The sequence below is a fragment of the Phacochoerus africanus genome, chromosome 12, assembly GCF_016906955.1.
Source record: "Phacochoerus africanus isolate WHEZ1 chromosome 12, ROS_Pafr_v1, whole genome shotgun sequence".
In the NCBI taxonomy this organism is placed as follows: Eukaryota; Metazoa; Chordata; class Mammalia; order Artiodactyla; family Suidae; genus Phacochoerus; species Phacochoerus africanus.
Window position 1 is genome coordinate 13365369 of NC_062555.1, and position 17822 is coordinate 13383190.

Genomic DNA, 17822 nt, shown 5'->3' on the forward strand with positions numbered 1-17822 from the left:
GTGCCCTGAATTCGCTTTTAATAAAATGAGCAAGCCAGAATAATGCAAATTTGATTGATATGCTAATGGTAAAGAAAGAAAAGAGTACATAGTTAAAAAGTTAGTTATATTAAATAGTCTTGGCAGGATTAAAAATTAGAGTAAAATGTAAAACATGTAATTATCAATGCTTATGTTTTAGAATGTTAAATATCTCGGAGCCATGACTAGAGAAAGACTGTAAATATTAATGAAGCAATGTATTCGTTTCCATATGTCACACAGAATATTGTGATAAATAGATGAACATGGTTCTGGAATATAAGATTCCTGCCCAATACAAATCAATTAGAAATTATTCATATGATTTAACAGTAATAAAGTCAGTTTCCAGCTTAGAAGCTTTATTCCTATCATTTCTGTGTTCATTTTTATGTGTTATTTGCCTAATAGGAAGCTGAATTTAGTGCTTATGAGGCTTCCTTGGTTTCTGCACAGAGTTTGGGAATAGCCACAACAAAAGTATTATTTCTTTTGTATCAGACAATGCGGTTTTAGCTTGTGCGGAACTCTTATAAATGGGGAGATTAAGTGAATTTCATTCATATCCTTAAAAGCTGTGTTGCCTAATTATATTTTCTTTCATTAATCGATGGGTTCTTGCTTCTGCTAATAACAAATTTGATCTCGGGTGAAGCAAGGGAGTGAAAGATCTTTTGAGAGTCCTGTGCTGAACTGAGGCAGCAATTAACATTATTTTGATGAGGTCTGCTTTGGGAAGGGGCTTTCCCCTTCAGGTGTGAGCTTGTGGGGGCCCCGCCCACCATGACCCTCCCCCCGCCCCCCCGCATTCTTCTCTCCACCTCCCTGGGCTTCTGCAGTTTAAGGGGAAAAAAGGAGAGGAAGAAGTGGATCTTTTTTGCTTCTCTTCCTAAGCCAGATACAGATACTCCAGGCTCACTGGGCTATCTTTACCTCTCTTAGAAATATAATAATGTAATAATTTGGTTTTCCTCTTTTAATGGAAATGCTTGAGCCAGGGAATTTAAGAGATTCTGAGTCTCTGCACAGCTCTGCCAAAGACTTAACCTCTGAACCTAAAACAGTGTTAGATTTTTTTCTTTCCTGCATACCCCTTGTCAGATAGGTCTACAAAGTGCAAAGCAATAGAGAACCTTAAGCAGTTGATGACCAAAGGCTTAGATGTCCCCACTGGTCACCAGGGGAGGTTGAGGCACAGGAGTCAGGGTTGAAAGAAGTGCATTCTCTGGTGTATGATTTAGTCCCAAATTCTGTGTTGAGTTCTGATCTGGCTTGAATCATTACGATTCCTTTTACCTTGACTAGCCATCTCTAAGTAGTCCACGTCACTCCAAGCCACTCGGAAGGCAATCGTTTTTGACTTATCCCAACATCCTACAAAAAGCCGTATTTGCTAATGTTACCAAACTAAGCTTCGGTCCACTTGCCTGAACGCTGTAAAGACAATCTACTGACACCAGGTTGTGGTGAAGGACAGCGCAGCTTTTGTTGCAGCCCCCAAACAGGTAGCTAGTCCTTAAAAGGTCTGAGCTCCCCAAAGGCTTTCAGGGAAAGGTTTTTAAAGACAGGGTAGGGGGTGGGAGTTGAGTGGCATGTGGTCAGCTGGTAGACAACCTTCTGACTGGTTGATGGTGAGGGGACAGGGAGTCAACATCATCCATCTTCTGGTTCCCGCCAGCTTGGGGTCCACGCGTTTGTGGGCAGTGTATAGTTATCTTCTCCCACCTGGCGCAGGCTTCAGTATCTGCAGAACATCTCAAAGGACATGACTCAGAATACGACCTATAGTCCTTGAGAAGGAACTAAAGTCCTTGACTTTGTTTAATGACTGAACTGCCATTATTTTGTCTCGCTCAACTGTTTTCCTTTCTCTCTGCATTTTCTCACTTCTCTGATGAAATTTACTCTTAGGAGTTTGGGGAAGGCCTAGAGGCTAAAGGTTTCCTGCAGACAAGAGGCAGGAGGCAGACATGGGGCTTGAGGTCTGGTCCCAGAACTCCCTATAGGATCCTACTCGGTTACCCCTAAGAGCCTTGCCCAGGGTCACCTTACCTTCAATGCATGAACATCAGTGGACAATTGGAACTGTGCCTCAGTCCTGTGATCCTAGAGAACAGCGGTTTCACCACCCTCCCACCCCCCCCCCCATTCTTTTGTGTTTCAGAAACAGCTTCCTGCCAAAAACCCACCCTTTCTCAAATGACTTAGGTAAGAGGCACAGATGGCTCCTTGTGTAGCTATGACAAGGCCAGACACAACCCCCAGATTCCCATTCTTCACCTCACAAATGATGAGCTGAACTGCTTGTCTCCATCCATCAACTGGGAAAAACATGCTCATTAACCAGACTGTGCTTAAGCGTCTCTCCTCTCCCCGAGCCCCAGAACTTTAGGCTGCCCGTGGCATCTCCTTGGCACCTCCTCCGAGAATGGACCAGCTCCAGGGTAACACATACTCTGAGCTGCTGGCTGATCATGCTGCCTTTCATCCCGCTTCCCCATTTCAGTTTCTTTCCAACCTGTCACACCTTCCTATAAAAGCAGCCCTCTTTTTGGCTAATATTTGGCATGTTTGCAAATCTTATGATCAAAGGTTCTCTGTATCGCAATAGTCCTCCTCCATCTCCTGCAGGAGTCCTTCACCCCCTCTTTCTTGCAATGACTCTTTCAAATCAGATCTCTCCTTGTTGTGTCCAGGTTTGTTTTTTATTTGACACATTCCAGGAGAGAAGAGTAGAGGTGGGGATACAGTGGTCATTAAAGTGAGGGGCAGGAAGGCTTGACCATTACTAGAGGTTGAAATGATCCACCGCAGACACTCACCAATTTCTGTGAGGCTGTGTGGAGCATGCAAGTACTTCTGTGGGAAATTTATCATAGAAACACTTTGCTAACAGACATGTTTGAAGACTTCCTCCAGAGTTTTGGATAAGTTAATTGGGTAACTTGGTAATGAGGATTTGGGAAAGAGGCTCGTTTCCATAAAGGCTACAATGTGATTGCCTAATGAAGACTAATTTTTAGCATTGGTTGATGACGTGACCAGAGCTGAACTTCTTTGTAAGTGGACTTGGACAAATCTATTTATCTTTTTTTCTTCTTCTTCTTCTTCTTTGGCCAGCCCATGGCATATGGAGCTCCTTGGCCAGGGGTCAGATCCGAGCTTCAGTTGCCATGCCAGTGCTGGCCCAGGAACTGAACCTGTGTCCTGGTGCGGCAGAGACTCTCTGATCCCGTTGTTCCACAGAGAGAACTCCAACAAATTTGTTTGTAAGTGGATGTTTTGCAAGGTGATGCTCTGAAAATTCTGCTCTCTGCCAGCATGAGAGGCTGAAGAGATCAGTGCGTGGTCCATATACCTTCACGTTGTACACATCTGAAGATTACAACCCTAATGAGATACAGCAGCTGAATAATATCTCTAATTCTGCCTTTTCGGTTCATAAGCTACCAAGTAACTTTTTCAGAAGAACTACCCTTTAAATGATTTAAGTATGGGTGGCTGTGAGTGTACAAAAGGAAAAATTTCTAAGAGTAACAGATAACTACACCAAAAATCTATATGACCAGTAATATTCAGACAGATTTATTTTTATATATGCACCTTGCTTTTCCCCTTATACTAATATAATCACAAATATGTATTTGACTGGCGACGCCTAGAATAACAAATTATATTCAGTTGTCAAAGAGGCTAATGGAGCATTTCTGAAAAGAGAAGGAATTTTAAAATATCATTTTTAGCTTATCCATTCCTAAATAGATGTAACTTTTTTATAGCGAAGAAAAAATTATGTGACTGTTTAATATAATAGATATTCATATCCTGACTTGCTGCATTTATTTTTTAAAGGGTCACTTTTATAATCACCCTACCCATGTACGATTGATCACTCTTTTTTTATGTCTCTATTTTACCATCAATGTACTTCGGACATAGAACCTGCAGCATTTTATTATCCTTACCAATTTACATGCCTAATCCACCCACCACACCTGTAAGTCCCTCAGGGCCCAGATCCTATCTTCCTATTCTTTGTATCTACAAGTCCTGGCTCGTAGTAGGTGGTTAAATAAATTTCCCTGAATAAATCAAGAATGTTAGCTCACTCTTTTTTAAATAAGGAGTAAAAAAAGTTGTTTATTTTAAGTACTGTTTATTTTTTGGCTGTGCCTGTGGCAAGCCAAAGTCCCTGGGCCAGGGATTGAGCCCACACCACAGCAGTGACCAGAGCCACAGCAGTAACAATGATGAATCCTTGAACCACTAGGCCACCAGGGAACTCGTATATCATCTTTGTCTAATCCCCTTCATGGCCTTGTTGAAAATTTCTTAAGCCTTTGCGAGGATATCTTTGAGGCTTTTTTGAATGCCTGGCAGAGCCATGTGGTGTGGACAAACTGGATATGGGAAGGTGATATTTGGTCAGTGACGTTCCCATGTGAATGGGAGACCCTACAAGCTTTGGGACTTTGCAAAGTGTTATAACATGTACAGGCTTGGAAGAGGCTTGCTGTGATACAAGATGCTGTCAGAACCCACACTATAACCTGTGCAAAAGCCCTGCTACTGCTTTGCTGTTAGCCTAGTGACAGTCAATTAATACAGCAATGAATGGCTCAGTAAATTTTTATCTTAGCTTCTGGGGCCCTGTTCCTCCTGTGTCTCTGTGTGACATTTTATTGCCTTTTTAGTCTTTAATTTGAATTTTCGCCAGATTAGGGCTTTTCTTTTCCTCCAACACCTGGGCTGCTCCCTTGTGGTTCTCATTTAAATGGGGACCTCAATTTCTCTTTTTTTCTTGCTCTTTGAACAGCTCTTAGTATCTTATACAAATGTCTTGAGTTGATTCATTCACTCAACTTCTCTCTCTCCCTGTCTTATCTAGATGTATGATTGTCTATCTTTTTACAGCCTGGTGTAGAACTGACCCTCCATTTCTGATGCTGGTGAGCACCTGTCTAAATACTTGGGCATTACCTCACACCCTCTAAACACGGCACCTGGAGAGTCAGCTTCCTAACAACTATATAAAGATGAAAGTCAGAATTACTTGAAGTATAGAAGGCCCATTTAAAAATATCCCCAAGGGAGTTCCCGTCATGGCTCAGTGGTTAACGAATCCAACAGGGAACCATGAGGTTGCAGGTTCAATCCCTGGCCTTGCTCAGTAGGTTAAGGATCCAGGGTTGCCATGAGCTGTGGTGTAGGTCGCGGAGGTGGCTCGGATCCCGTGTTGCTGTGGCTCTGGCATGGGCCGGTGGCTACAGCTCCGATTAGACCCCTAACCTGGGAACCTCCATATGCCACGGGAGAGGCCCTAGAAAAGGCAAAAAGATGAAAATAAGAATAAAAATAAAAATATCCCTAGGTAGCAAAAAAAAGTACAGTTTAGTGGAATTATGTCATCCATCCAAAGGTCTTTTACTCATTCTTTTTCCCCAGTACTTTGATTCATAATTCTTAACAGTTAGTATCTTTCTTTATGGCCTTTGTTTACTGGCTGACCCCATCTGGGATGAAACCTATTGTATGAAGTGGCACAGATCTTATGCCTAATTCTTCCATTTCTAGGGATGTATCCATCCAGACTCACCTGTGTGTTTATGGTCCCCATTTCACTAGTAGAATGGTTCCAGATGCTCACACTTATTCCTGAGCATGAATAATTATAGCTGGTAGATACCTGAGTATACCTTAATCAAACCAGCTGCCAGTGAGAGCTCTCTGTCTCTGAGGCATATATGCAAGAACATGATTGCAATGCCACGTGTTCCCCAATCTCGGTAATTCAGAACCACTAGTAAATAATAATAACAAGAGCTAGCTAGCTATCGCATAGCCGTTACCACTTTTTAGGCACCATTCTAAATATTTTCAATATTTTAACTATTCCCTGCCATCCTCATGACCAACCCTCTGAGGTGTAGGCATCATGATGATTCCAATTTGAAAGGTGAGAAAAAGGAACCACAGAAAGATATTTTGCCCAAGGTCACCTTGCTAGTAAGTGACAGTGTTAGGAATTGAACCCAGGAAGTCTCGTACCCACGTTCCTGTTATTTCTGGTCACCGGTGGTCTTGCCTTTACTTGTGGTCTTCTCCTTTCTTCAAGAACCTGGGTGAGAGCAACCATATGAACCCTGGACCAAGCTGTAGGGAAGTTTTATTCCTCACACTGGTTTTCTTGGTAAACTGACCCCGTGGCCCTGGTAATTCATGAGCATTCTTACTGGCAGTACATTTCTTACGTTTGTATTCATTCATTCATTCCTTTTCCCCCTCCTGTTTGCCCCCCCACTCACTTCTTCCTCCCTATCCTCCCTCCCTCCAGGGAATTCTAAAGTTAGTGTCAATTAGTAGAAAACGAAGTTGAGGCCTCCCAGCTCAGTGCCCATGCTTCCCCTTCTAGGCAGAATGGGATGGCTGGGGATGAAAAGCCGCACCTTCTAAATGAACATTCCAGCTGTCCTCTTCACCTGTTGCTCTTGTTAGCATCAGGATGTGTCACCCATCTTCACCTCACATAAAACACCATTCTTGCTACAGTTTTAAATGGATCTTTGTGTAGGACATAGCAAACAAAAGAGAATCTGTCGGCGTTCTCTTGTGGCGCAGCTGGCTAAGGATCTGCCCTTGTCGCTGCAGCAGCTGAGGTTGCTGCTGTGCCATGGGTTCGATCCCTGGCCTGGAAACTTCCACGTGCCCTGGGCACCACCAAAAACAACAACCAAAAATAAATAAATAAATAAATAAATAAATAATAAAAGAGAAAGAGACAATTTGTCATTTCTTTCCTGTTTGGAGTCAAAGGTGAAGAGCCCATAGAATTTTGTGACTCAGAGATCTGAATTCCTTGTTATTGGAGCCTCTACCATGCCTGTTTTGCACCCTGAAACCTTCATGGAAAAAAAAGGGATGTCCAACTTCATTAAAACTTTAGAAGCTCCACAGAATTGTTACTAGGACTGCTATTTTTTCAACTGCAGATCCCTCTCTTTGTACACGAACCCTTAGAATATGCTAGTCTTCAATAAATTCAATTTAATGAGGACCTACAATCTGGCACAGACTTTGGAAGTTAACAGAGGTAAACTCTCTGAGAATCACTGACTCCTCATAATGCCTTTGAAAAGCCTCCTCTGGGTCATCTCGTAGGTCAGGGGTCTTCACTTGTACGCCTGTCCCAAGACAACTGGAATAATATCACATGAATGCAGATTTCAAGAAGTGCTCAGGTGTAGTGTCTTGGCACTGTCTCTTAAAAAGTATGTTCCATCAAGCATTTCCCTCTCATTCTTAAAGATCCACGAAGAATATGAAATGGTAATAATCTAAAACTTAAGGAGTTTTAAAGAGCTGTAGATGTAATCGATTGTTTCAGGTTGAATTGCTTACACCCTGGCAAACTTGTTCATGTTATTGATCAGTCGCATATACTGACTTAATGGTATTCTGCTGGAACCACGAGAGTCTCAGCTATTCCTTTGTTATTGAAATTATTTCGAATGATCTAACTTGAAATTAGTGCCCCGATGCATTTTAGTTCAGATAGAAAACCTCACTTTCTGGAATTCCCATCATGGCTCAGTAGTTAATGAACCCGACTAGTATCCATGAGGACGCGGGTTCGATCCCTGGTCTTGCTCAGTGGATTAAGGATCCGGCATTGCCATGAGCTGTGGTGTAGGTCACAGACGCAGCCTGGAGCCCGTGTTGCTGTGGCTGTGGTGTAGGCTGGCATCTGTGGCTCCAGTTTGACCCCTAGCTTGAGAACCTCCTATGCCACAGGTAGAGCCCTAAAAAGATAAAAAGAGAGAGAGAGATCCTCACTTTAAGGAAAACAAGAACTGTAATAACAAGAGGACCACCAGACTAAAAGATCACTTAAAAAAAAACAACCGAATTTCAAAATAAGCATAACTTCATTGGCTCTTTCCTCTTAGAACTTTAGATTTATGTAGTAAAATATATTATTTACGAATATCAATCTAACTCAAAGCATCAACTTACCATTTTCTTTTGTTTCCCACTTGTAGCTAAAGTATGAAAAATATGATAAAAGATTGTATTGTGGCTTTAATTTAAAATGCTTAAATATGTGTCAGGTATATATGGACCAGTCTCAGTCCCCTAACCTATTTATAAATGTGTTTTCATATTTAAAATATAGTGACTCCAAAATTAAAGATAAATAGGTAAAATAATTCAGGAAAAAAATACTTCTGTCCTCTTATATACTAGATGTTATGTTGGTTCTAGGAATACAAAATGAATAAGACACAGTCTAATTCAGATGGAAGTTATCCCCAAATGTCAACCTAAAGAATGGGGGTGCATGGAACCCTCTAGATAAGTCCTAGCTTTTGCAGGATGATAGGCAGATATCACCATGTCAAAGATTATTTCTTCTCTCCTTCTACTTCTAGGACCAATATTTTTGTGAAATGATTAAGGAAATATATAGGGAAAGGAGGTATAAAGTCTGGCAGAGTAAGGAAACAATATTAAAGAGAAGTAATTTCATATGGAATAATCATCCAAACTCTTCAGCTAAATAAAAATATCTAGTTAAAAAATATACATCTGGTTTAAAAATGTGTGTGTGTGTGTGTGTGTGTGTGTTTGACATGATAATGCAGTGATACTGAGAATGAAAACTTTTTTTTTTATTTGTCTTTTCTAGGGCTGCATACCCGGCATATGGAAGTTCCCAGGCTAGGGGTCTAATCAGAGCTATAGCCACTGGCCTACACCACAGCTACAGCAATGCCCAATCCGAGCCATATCTGCAACCTGCACCACAGGTTACGGCAATGCCAGATCCTTAACCCACTGAGTGAGGCGAGGGATCAAACTCACAACCTCACGGTGCGTAATTGGATTCGTTAACCAGTGAGCCATGACGGGAACTCCTAAAAACTTTGATATTACTGTTTTTAAACACCCTATCTTTGAAAATTTAGTAAACCTACTTTTCTCGGCTCTCTGTATAGTCTTCTAGAATGTTGAACATTCTAATAAGTAAAAGTATAATTATGAACAAGAGTCCTATTTTTATGGTCTCATATACATTTAGATCATTCGTCCTAGGTAGGTTATTATCAGTGAATTTGTCTTTCATGGTTTGATTTCAATTTTAGCGATGAAATTTTTTTTCTCTCTTTTCATAACATTAAGATTACTATGAATTTTGAGGAACAATAATAAACCCAATGGAGGGAGAATCTTTTCTCTGAACAGATGGCTTTTGATATATCAAGGTTTTGCCATTTATTTCAGTGCTTAAAATAAACATTATTTATAAGACCACTTACATTTTGATATTACTTAATGAGGAATATGCATCATTGATTTGACTAGCTTAAGAGGTCATTTAGAACTTGCCCGTTAACAAGCTGTAATCTGCTGAGCCCACAATGACTTTGTTTAAAATTACCTGTTCAGAGCTGATCAATGACAATAATTGTTTTATACCAATCACTTGTGAAAGTGGGTAATTACTTTGAAGGACATGAATACTCGCTTTTTTATTTTTTTATTTTTATTTTTTTGAAGTCATAACCCCCTCACCTGGACATGAAGAAGATTGCTGTTGTCAGAAGTCACCTTTCAGAGTTCCTGTCTTGGCGCAGCGGAAACAAATCTGACTAGGAACCGTGAGGTTGCGGGTTTGACCTCCGGCCTCGCTCGGTGGGTTAAGGATCTGGCATTGCTGCGAGCTGTGGTGTAGGTCGCAGATGCGGCTCGGATCTGGGAATCAGAGCCAAATCAATATCAATAATGGCTGAGGCTTTTCCTAAACTGAAAGAAAACATAAGTCATAAAATTAAAGCAGAATATCAGATATAAAGCACTACACATTTTTAACAATCTTAGATACATTGTGGTAAAATAATTAAAAACCAGAGAAGCGAGGAAAAATTTAAAGGTATTGGACAACTTGTCTTCAAAACATTAGCAGTTCTCGTGATGGTGCAATGGAAACAAACCCTACTTAGGAACCATGAGGTTGTGGGTTCAATCCCTGGCCTCGCTCAGTGAGTTAAGGATCTGGCATCGCAGTGAGCTGTGGTGTAGGTTGCAGATGTGGTTTGGATCCCATGTTGCTGTGGCTGTGTTGTAGGCTGGCAGCTACAGCTCCGATTTGACCCCTAGCCTGGGAACCCCCATATGCCTCAGGTGCAGCCCTAAAAAGACAAAAAAAAAAAAAGTCATCTTTTATCTTAAATGTACTTTAAAAAACAAAACAAAATACTACTGGGATATCAACAGGAAATTTAGCAAAATTTAAGATGCCATTTGTCCCTATAATGGGAAGTATCATTGAATGCCGGTCATATTGTATCTTACATCAATTAAACTGAGTTCCCTATAGTCTAAGAAAATGGTGTCTTTTAAATTAAAGAGTGCGGATCCCTCTTTCTCTTTATATGTCCATCAGCTGTTTTAGCGGAAGAGCCTGAGCTTTGGAACGAGACAGAGTTCGATTTGTATCTTGACTCTGTCATTTACTCTTTTACTGGTTTTGCTGTGACCCCAAGCGAAGTACTTAACCTCAGTTTCTTCATTTTTAGCATGGAGATCGCGCCTTGTTTACAAGGTTACCCTGAGTTCGCATAATGCCTGGACATTCATGGGTCTCTGTGAGTTCTTAGACTCTTTCCTTCCCTGAATGGCAGCATCTTCACCCACTCAAATGCCCAGTTTCTTCCAGCTCTTTTTACTTACTCGCCTCTGACACAGCCATTTGAAGATTGATTGATTCTACTTTAGTAGGGATGAGTTTTAATTTATCTTAACCATCACTTATGTATTGTGAGCGCTAATACCCAGTTGTGAATACCAGGATTTGTCTTGGAAAGGAATTGTAGCATGCACTTGGGTAGATGCCTAGGGAGTAAGGGTGTTAAAAGATTCTCTGAGAGCACAATTGTGGACTCCCTGGGTGGGGTTGATGCTGTTTCCAGTAGCTGCTCAGTTCAGAGTGGGAAGGGGCCCATGCCTGGTTTCTTTTAGTTCCCTTCGTGTGAGTACAGATTTTTCAGCCAATTTCAGATGTTGCCCCTTCAACTTTTCTCAAAGTGGGCACACCCACTACTCTGCTATGACCTAATCGTAAACCACCATCTTCCCTCTTTCCTCAGTGCTCCACTCCAGCTTGCATCTTTTGTTTTCTGACACACTTAATCTTATTTTATTTAGAATTTAACAGTGTGTTCATAAATGGGTAGTCCATCTCTTAACCTTATTTGGTATCGTAAATATTTTCCTATGCTTCCTGAGTCACTTCTATTGTTGATGATGGATTTTCTGTCAGTACTTTTGTTTACAAGTGTTCTTGTCTTTAAAACAATTATTACTGTATAAGCAATAAAAGTAAGCTGAGACAAGTGAAGCCATTCCACCAGCCATTCAACCTTAGGCATTTATTTAACCTAAGTGTCAATTTCCCTTTCTATCAAGGAAGGCTAATATAATCTCTACCTCAGAATGATACTGTAATGATTATATTAAATAAGCCAGGAAAGTAGTCATTATTTGCATGTATGATTTATATATGTATACATATTCCAATTGATTATTCAGAAAGGGGTTTTTATATCAATTTGCCACCCGTAACATGATTTTGGTTGAATTAGAGGGAGATAATTTCTAAATTGAGTATAGAACTTTAGAAAAATTAATTTTTCTTTAGTTAAAGAATTAATCTCTAAAATAAGATCATTTGAAGAATGTTTAGACAGTTCTATAACATTTTACATTAGCTTGTTATTCTACTTAGTTTTAATTTCTAGAATTAATTTCTCTGATTTAATTGTTATTACAGTAAGAATAATAAGATAAGTGGTTTAGCATATCTTCAATTATTTTAGTCATTCTCCTAATAGGAGGTTGACTAAAACACTTCTTCACATTTAATATTTTAGATTGTAAAGTACCTTTTAAATGACCAATATTTTAAAACAAAGATCAAGGATCACAATTCAAGTAAAACATTTTTTCATGTGTATTCTTATAGATCCAGCATTCGAGTTATAAAAATTTTAAACTCAACCTACTTAGTTTAAAAAAAAAATGTGGGCTTTTGGGATAAAATCCAATAGACTAAGGCTCAGTTTTTTTTATTAATTACTTTTTCCTATGGGAAAAAAATGATGTTTAATGAAGATACATGTTCCCAGCCTACCTAACTATGCAAAATATTGGAAGGACTTTGTATCTAAAAAGAGAATCTTTTATAGTATGTGAATACTTCGTAAGTATATATAAACTGCTGGAAAATTTTAGAGAATGAAGTCAAGTCTTTATGCAAGGCTAAGGTATCATTTTCCCCCCAATTTTTGCTATTTCTCTTCCTCTAATCCTTCAAAGAAGTATTTTACAGATTTTTGGTGTTCCACAAAGTTAGGATCTGTACAATTTTTGTTTGAGTTTTTCTAATAGAGGTTGTCTTAGCAAAGTTTAAAGAGATTGACTGGTCCTCATGATTACTGGGGCTTTTAAGGCATCTAGTAGCCCACTTGAGTGTGTATTCCTAGGCCTGCAACATGCCTCTCATCTAAAAAATGCCTTAAACAGAAAAAAATATTTGTTCAGTGAAAATCGCAGTTCCCTTTACACCGTTCTGTATTGCAGTGGTTTAGAGAATGGGCCCCTAAAGTGTGAATTTGATTCCTGAACCCATCACCAATAGTGGTATAATTATGGTAAAACTGAGGAACTTCTCTTTTCAGCAGTTTTGTCATCTGTAAATGAGAGTATTTACCTCCTAGGTGCATTCTAAAGTTTAAATGCCTAAATACAGACAAATCCCTTAGAATAGTGTCTCACATATAATAACTCAATAAATGTTACCTATTATTGTTAAAGAAGTATTAAGATCTCATGATGAAGATATAACATTTTGTTTAATGATTTTAATACTACTGAACTTTAAAAAGCCCATTAAAAACATTGATTTCAATGAGATTAAATACAATCTTCAGGCCAGTTGGTTATGAAAAAATGAAACAAATCCACTTGGTGGAGGAAGTGAAAGTGGTAGGAATTGATACAGCAGATTTTTATTATTCAGTAGTTTATTTCACACTCAGTGTTTGTAAACAATTATACGTTAAGAAATAAATTACAATAACCTACAGTGTGTTCTTGCCTTTATAATATTTTCTAGTAAGTCGAGGAGCACAACCTGTGTTTGCAACTTTATATACGGTTATGTTCGTGGAAGAGCCTAAAACCATTTGATGGCCATTATCATCCATCATCACGTTGGTTTTGAGGAACTATTAATGTTTTCCCTACCAATGTTCACTGACCTAGTTTATCTTTTTACTTACTGCCATAGATTCAGAGACGGTGGCGAGGTTACAAGATTCGGAAATACTGCTTTAATTATTACTATTTGAAGGCGTACCTGAAAGCTGTCTCAGAGACCAATGAAGCCGTTAGGTGAGTGTCTATAATCGCGAGTGTGCTCATGACAGTGGGTGTGGAGCATTATCATATACTTCCTAAAACAGGGATAGTTTAGGCAGAAATTTATTGATAACAGAGGTATGCTACTGTTTACTCTAAACATGTATGGCTGTGGTTTGTTTATTTATTTATTTTTGTCTTTTTTTTTAGGGCCACATCCCTGGCATATGGAGGTTCCCAGGCTAGGGGTTGAATCGGAATTGTAGCCGCTGGCCTACACCACAGCCACAGCAACGTGGGATCCAAGCCACGTCTGCGACCTACAGCAGGCTGAGACACAGCTCACAACCATGCCCATCCTTAACCCGCTGAGCAAGGCCAGGGATCGAACCTGCATCCTCGTGGATACTAGTCAGATCCTTTCCCACCGAGCCACAACAGGAACTCTGGCTGTTGTATTTTTAAATATCTTGTACTCTTGACTGTAAATTAGATTATTTATGTGTGTGGCAGGCCTATCTTGCTACTATGCAAATAGTTTAATTTCAGGAAAATGACCTCATTTTGAGATGGGTTGATCTGTAAGATGACTACGTAGATGAAGCCTTAAGTATGACAAGCCTCTGATGTGTTTTGAGGAAACGCTCCATAGCAAGAACTTGCCTGTCAAAGAAGCAAATATTATGGAAGATATTAAAATGGACTGCTTTACTGGCAGCTTTTATCTCTTTAAACACGTGGAAAGATAACCCCTGGATTTAGGCATTAGGTTGATGTCTTCTGTAGATTTATGCAAGATAAAGTTATTGCAAGACTATTCAGTCAATTTTATCACAAAGCTCTAGGTACTGTCTTCATTTTACTTTAAAAATAGCTAGTTTTGGAGTTCCCATTGTAGCTCAGTAGGTTAAGAGCCTGACATAGTTTCCATGAGGATGCAAGTTCGATCCCTGGCCTCCCTCAGTGGGTTAAGGACCCAGCACTGCTTTCGGGGTAGGTCTCAGATGCGGCTTGGATCCCGTGTTGCTGTGGCTGTGGCTTAGGCTGGGCCGGCAGCTGCAACTCCGATTCAACCCCTAGCCTGGGAACTTCGATCATTTGCCACAGGTGCGGCCCTAAAAATAAAATAAAGTTAAATTAAATTAAAAATAAAAGGGTCTGTTCTTTGGAGATGAAGTATGAGGAGTTCGTAAAGCTGATTTGTTTGGAAACAGCAATAAAGGTTTGGGGAGGTTGGAACAGGCCTTAGTCAAGGAGAGAAGCTGGAAAACTCAGAGCCACATGGGCGGCAGGGAACTGCTATTTAGTTTCTTCTTAAGAAATCTAAAGTTCTTGAGTGGACTGGCTGGAAATGGCAAACCTGAGCTTGTCAGAGGGAAAGGGCTAGTAGAACACGCAAGCAAGAGCATCTGAGCAGGCTGGGCCTGGGGTGTGGCGTGTAGGCTCTTAAGGCCCAGAGGTTAAGGAGGGGCTCGATGTCTGGAGCAGCCAGGTGCTAGTCCAGCACCTTCCCCACCCGAGAGTGTGTCCTTCATTGGGTATCTCACAGGCCTCCCCTGCTCAGCCTGAGTCCCTTCCCTGACGAGGGGCGGTGCTCAGAGTAACACACATGCAGGAGGGGGTTTTGGAAAGGCCTGGTTTGGAAAGTGGTTTCCACTGATCCTTGTTTTGTTCCTGATTTTACTGGAATATCTCTAATCACTAGAGGGTCTGATGTATCCGTGCTGACAGCTTGGTTTAGCCTAGTTTTCTTTATCATGTTACAGACTTACTCTTTTTATTTCTACCGCTCTTAGAGTTTTTAAGCCAGAACAGAAGTTGAAGGAAACAAATGCTTTTCTATCATCTGCTAAAATCATTATAAATGATGGTTTGCCTTTTTGGCTTATTGACCTGTTCTATTTTTATTAATAGTGATACTAAGGTATTTTATTAATGTAGTTTTATGAATAGCTATACTAATATTAACCCATTGCATGCTAGGAATATATCTAGCTGGGCCATTCACTGTTAATTGTTCTCTTGAATTTTTACTAAATTATATCAGTGTTTTGCATAGGATACTTACATCCACGTTTGTCACCTTGATTAGTTTTAAGTTTCCGTCTTGTGTTGCAATTTATAGGTCTCGTTATCAGGTTTTTGCTGTATTTATCAGATGAGTAGATTACATGGCATGGGGGTTACTGCACTGAGGAGGAAAAGCTCCCCTCTGTTCTCTGTCTACTCAACATTCTACTCAAGACTTCTGGTCTCCAAATGGGTTTTTCATACCAAGCAGTTGTCGGCCTCAGTTCTGATGCTCTTTTCTTGGAGACAGCACCGGATCCACGCGTTAAGGACTCAGGTTCTGTGAGACTATTTCCCCCACCCCTGCTTGTGATTCAGATGCCAATCACAAGTGGTGGGTCCTCTGGTTCCTCACAATTGATGTCCAACTTGCCCACAAATCAGAGATGCCCAGGACCTCTTCCTCAGAGTGGCTCAGGAATTCAGGAAAACTGTTTATTTACCAGATGGCCAGTTTGCTATGGAAGGGTACAAGAAGGATATGATTGATTAAATTATAGACCATTAGTGATTAGCTCAATCTCCAGCCCCTCTCTCCTCTCAGAGGTCAAGGGGGTGGAGTTGAAGAGTCCAGTCTTTTAATCATGTGATTTGGTACCCTGGTAACCAGCCACCAGCATCTCATTGGCATCCAAAGGGACACATGGCCTTGGGTGAATTCCAAGTTTGGGGGAGCTGTGTACCAGAAAACAGGGATGAAGACCAAATTATATTTATTATAAAATGCAGTATCCACAGTTATGTTAGTAATTTTTTCCTGCATCTCTCACCTTGTTTTATGTTTCTGCATTTTATACATAAATTTTAATTTGTTGTTTGTGTGCACTTTTTTTTTAGCTTCATGCATGTTTGACTCAGATCTTTCTGCTCCTGAGTTTCAACTTTATTGGCAATTGAACTTATGTACTCACTTTTTAACCTGGATATTCTTACCCCTCCCACGATTTCCCACGGAAATTGCTCAGCCCTCCACCAATCACCCATCCTTTGAGTGCTGGCTTCGATCATGTCTTGCTAGGACCCTTGAGAAAGTGTCTATTTTTTTAAGAACCATCTTTCCCTCTGGTTTTGCATTCTTCAAAACAGTGCTAAGAGAGCTATTTCTCAAATCATTCTTCTCTGTTTCAAATCTTTAAGGACTCCCTTTAGAATAAGATTCACATTCCTTAACATTCCTTATGTAAATTTTCTCATCTTGTCTCCCTGTGTCCACCCTTATTGAATGTCTTGTCAGTTTTAAAAGGCATCACATTTCCTTAAATCTCTAAGATTTTGCACCTGCCGTCCTCTTAGCCTCTCATCGACCATGTGAACTACTCATCACCCTTTGTATCGCTGCTCACATGTGGTCTTCTGACCAACGTTGCTGGAGTTCAGGCACTTCTCCTCTGAGTGCCCATGCTTTGATTGCCTCTTTCAATAAATGGTTTTTTCTACATCTATTATTTTCTTTTGTTTCCATTTCATTTTAACCACTTTTCTTAAACCTGCTCTCAATACACATTTCTGTGTTTTAAGCATACCTATTTTTCCTTTTTTTCTATTTCCAATGTGACCAGTGTTGTGATGCTCTTATTTATTTTTCAATTATATCTTACTTTTATTAACTCATCCTATTTTCCTTTTGCTGGGGAAATTACAAACAATACAGAAAGGTATAGAAATTAGTATGGCAAATACTTAGAAGCAGTCATATGCAAAGTCTGGCATAAGTGTTTTTCCATGTTTACTACTGTGTATCCAAAACCAACATGTAATGTTTTGACTGCTTAAACTTTTACATAAATGCTATCTTACTGTGTATAAATATTCTACAATTGAACCTTCTTTTCTTTTTTTTTGTCTTTTGTCTTTTTGTTGTTGTTGTTGTTGTTGTTGTTGTTGTTGTTGTTGCTATTTCTTGGGCCGCTCCCGCAGCATATGGAGGTTCCCAGGCTAGGGGTCGAATCGGAGCTGTAGCCACCGGCCTATGCCAGAGCCACAGCAACGCGGGATCCGAGCCGCGTCTGCAACCTACACCACAGCTCACGGCACCCGCAACCTCATGGTTCCTAGTCGGATTCGTTAACCACTGCGCCACGACGGGAACTCCGAACCTTCTTTCTTAACATTGTGCTTTAAAGTCTAATCATATTGATATATATGCATCATGTTTACTTAACTGCTGTAGTTGTTGTTTGAACTTAATACAAAGTTGACGTATATGGTTCATCACTGATGTTTGTTTTCTAGTGTTTTTTTCCTTATTACAATTAATACTAATCATTTTAATTTAACTTTTCTCTTGTAAGCAGCATCTGGATGTTTATTTC

The 17822-nt window shown here is 40.0% G+C and overlaps 1 protein-coding gene across 1 annotated transcript in view; it reads left to right on the plus strand.

Moving 5' to 3' along the window:
• The window catches only part of SPATA17 (spermatogenesis associated 17), a 296172-nt gene that overhangs the window by 42804 nt on the left and 235546 nt on the right, over positions 1–17822 (plus strand). The window contains exon 5 of the mRNA XM_047755013.1: positions 13370–13473. Coding sequence (XP_047610969.1) covers positions 13370–13473 — 104 coding nt within the window. The remainder of the gene's footprint in view (positions 1–13369; positions 13474–17822) is intronic.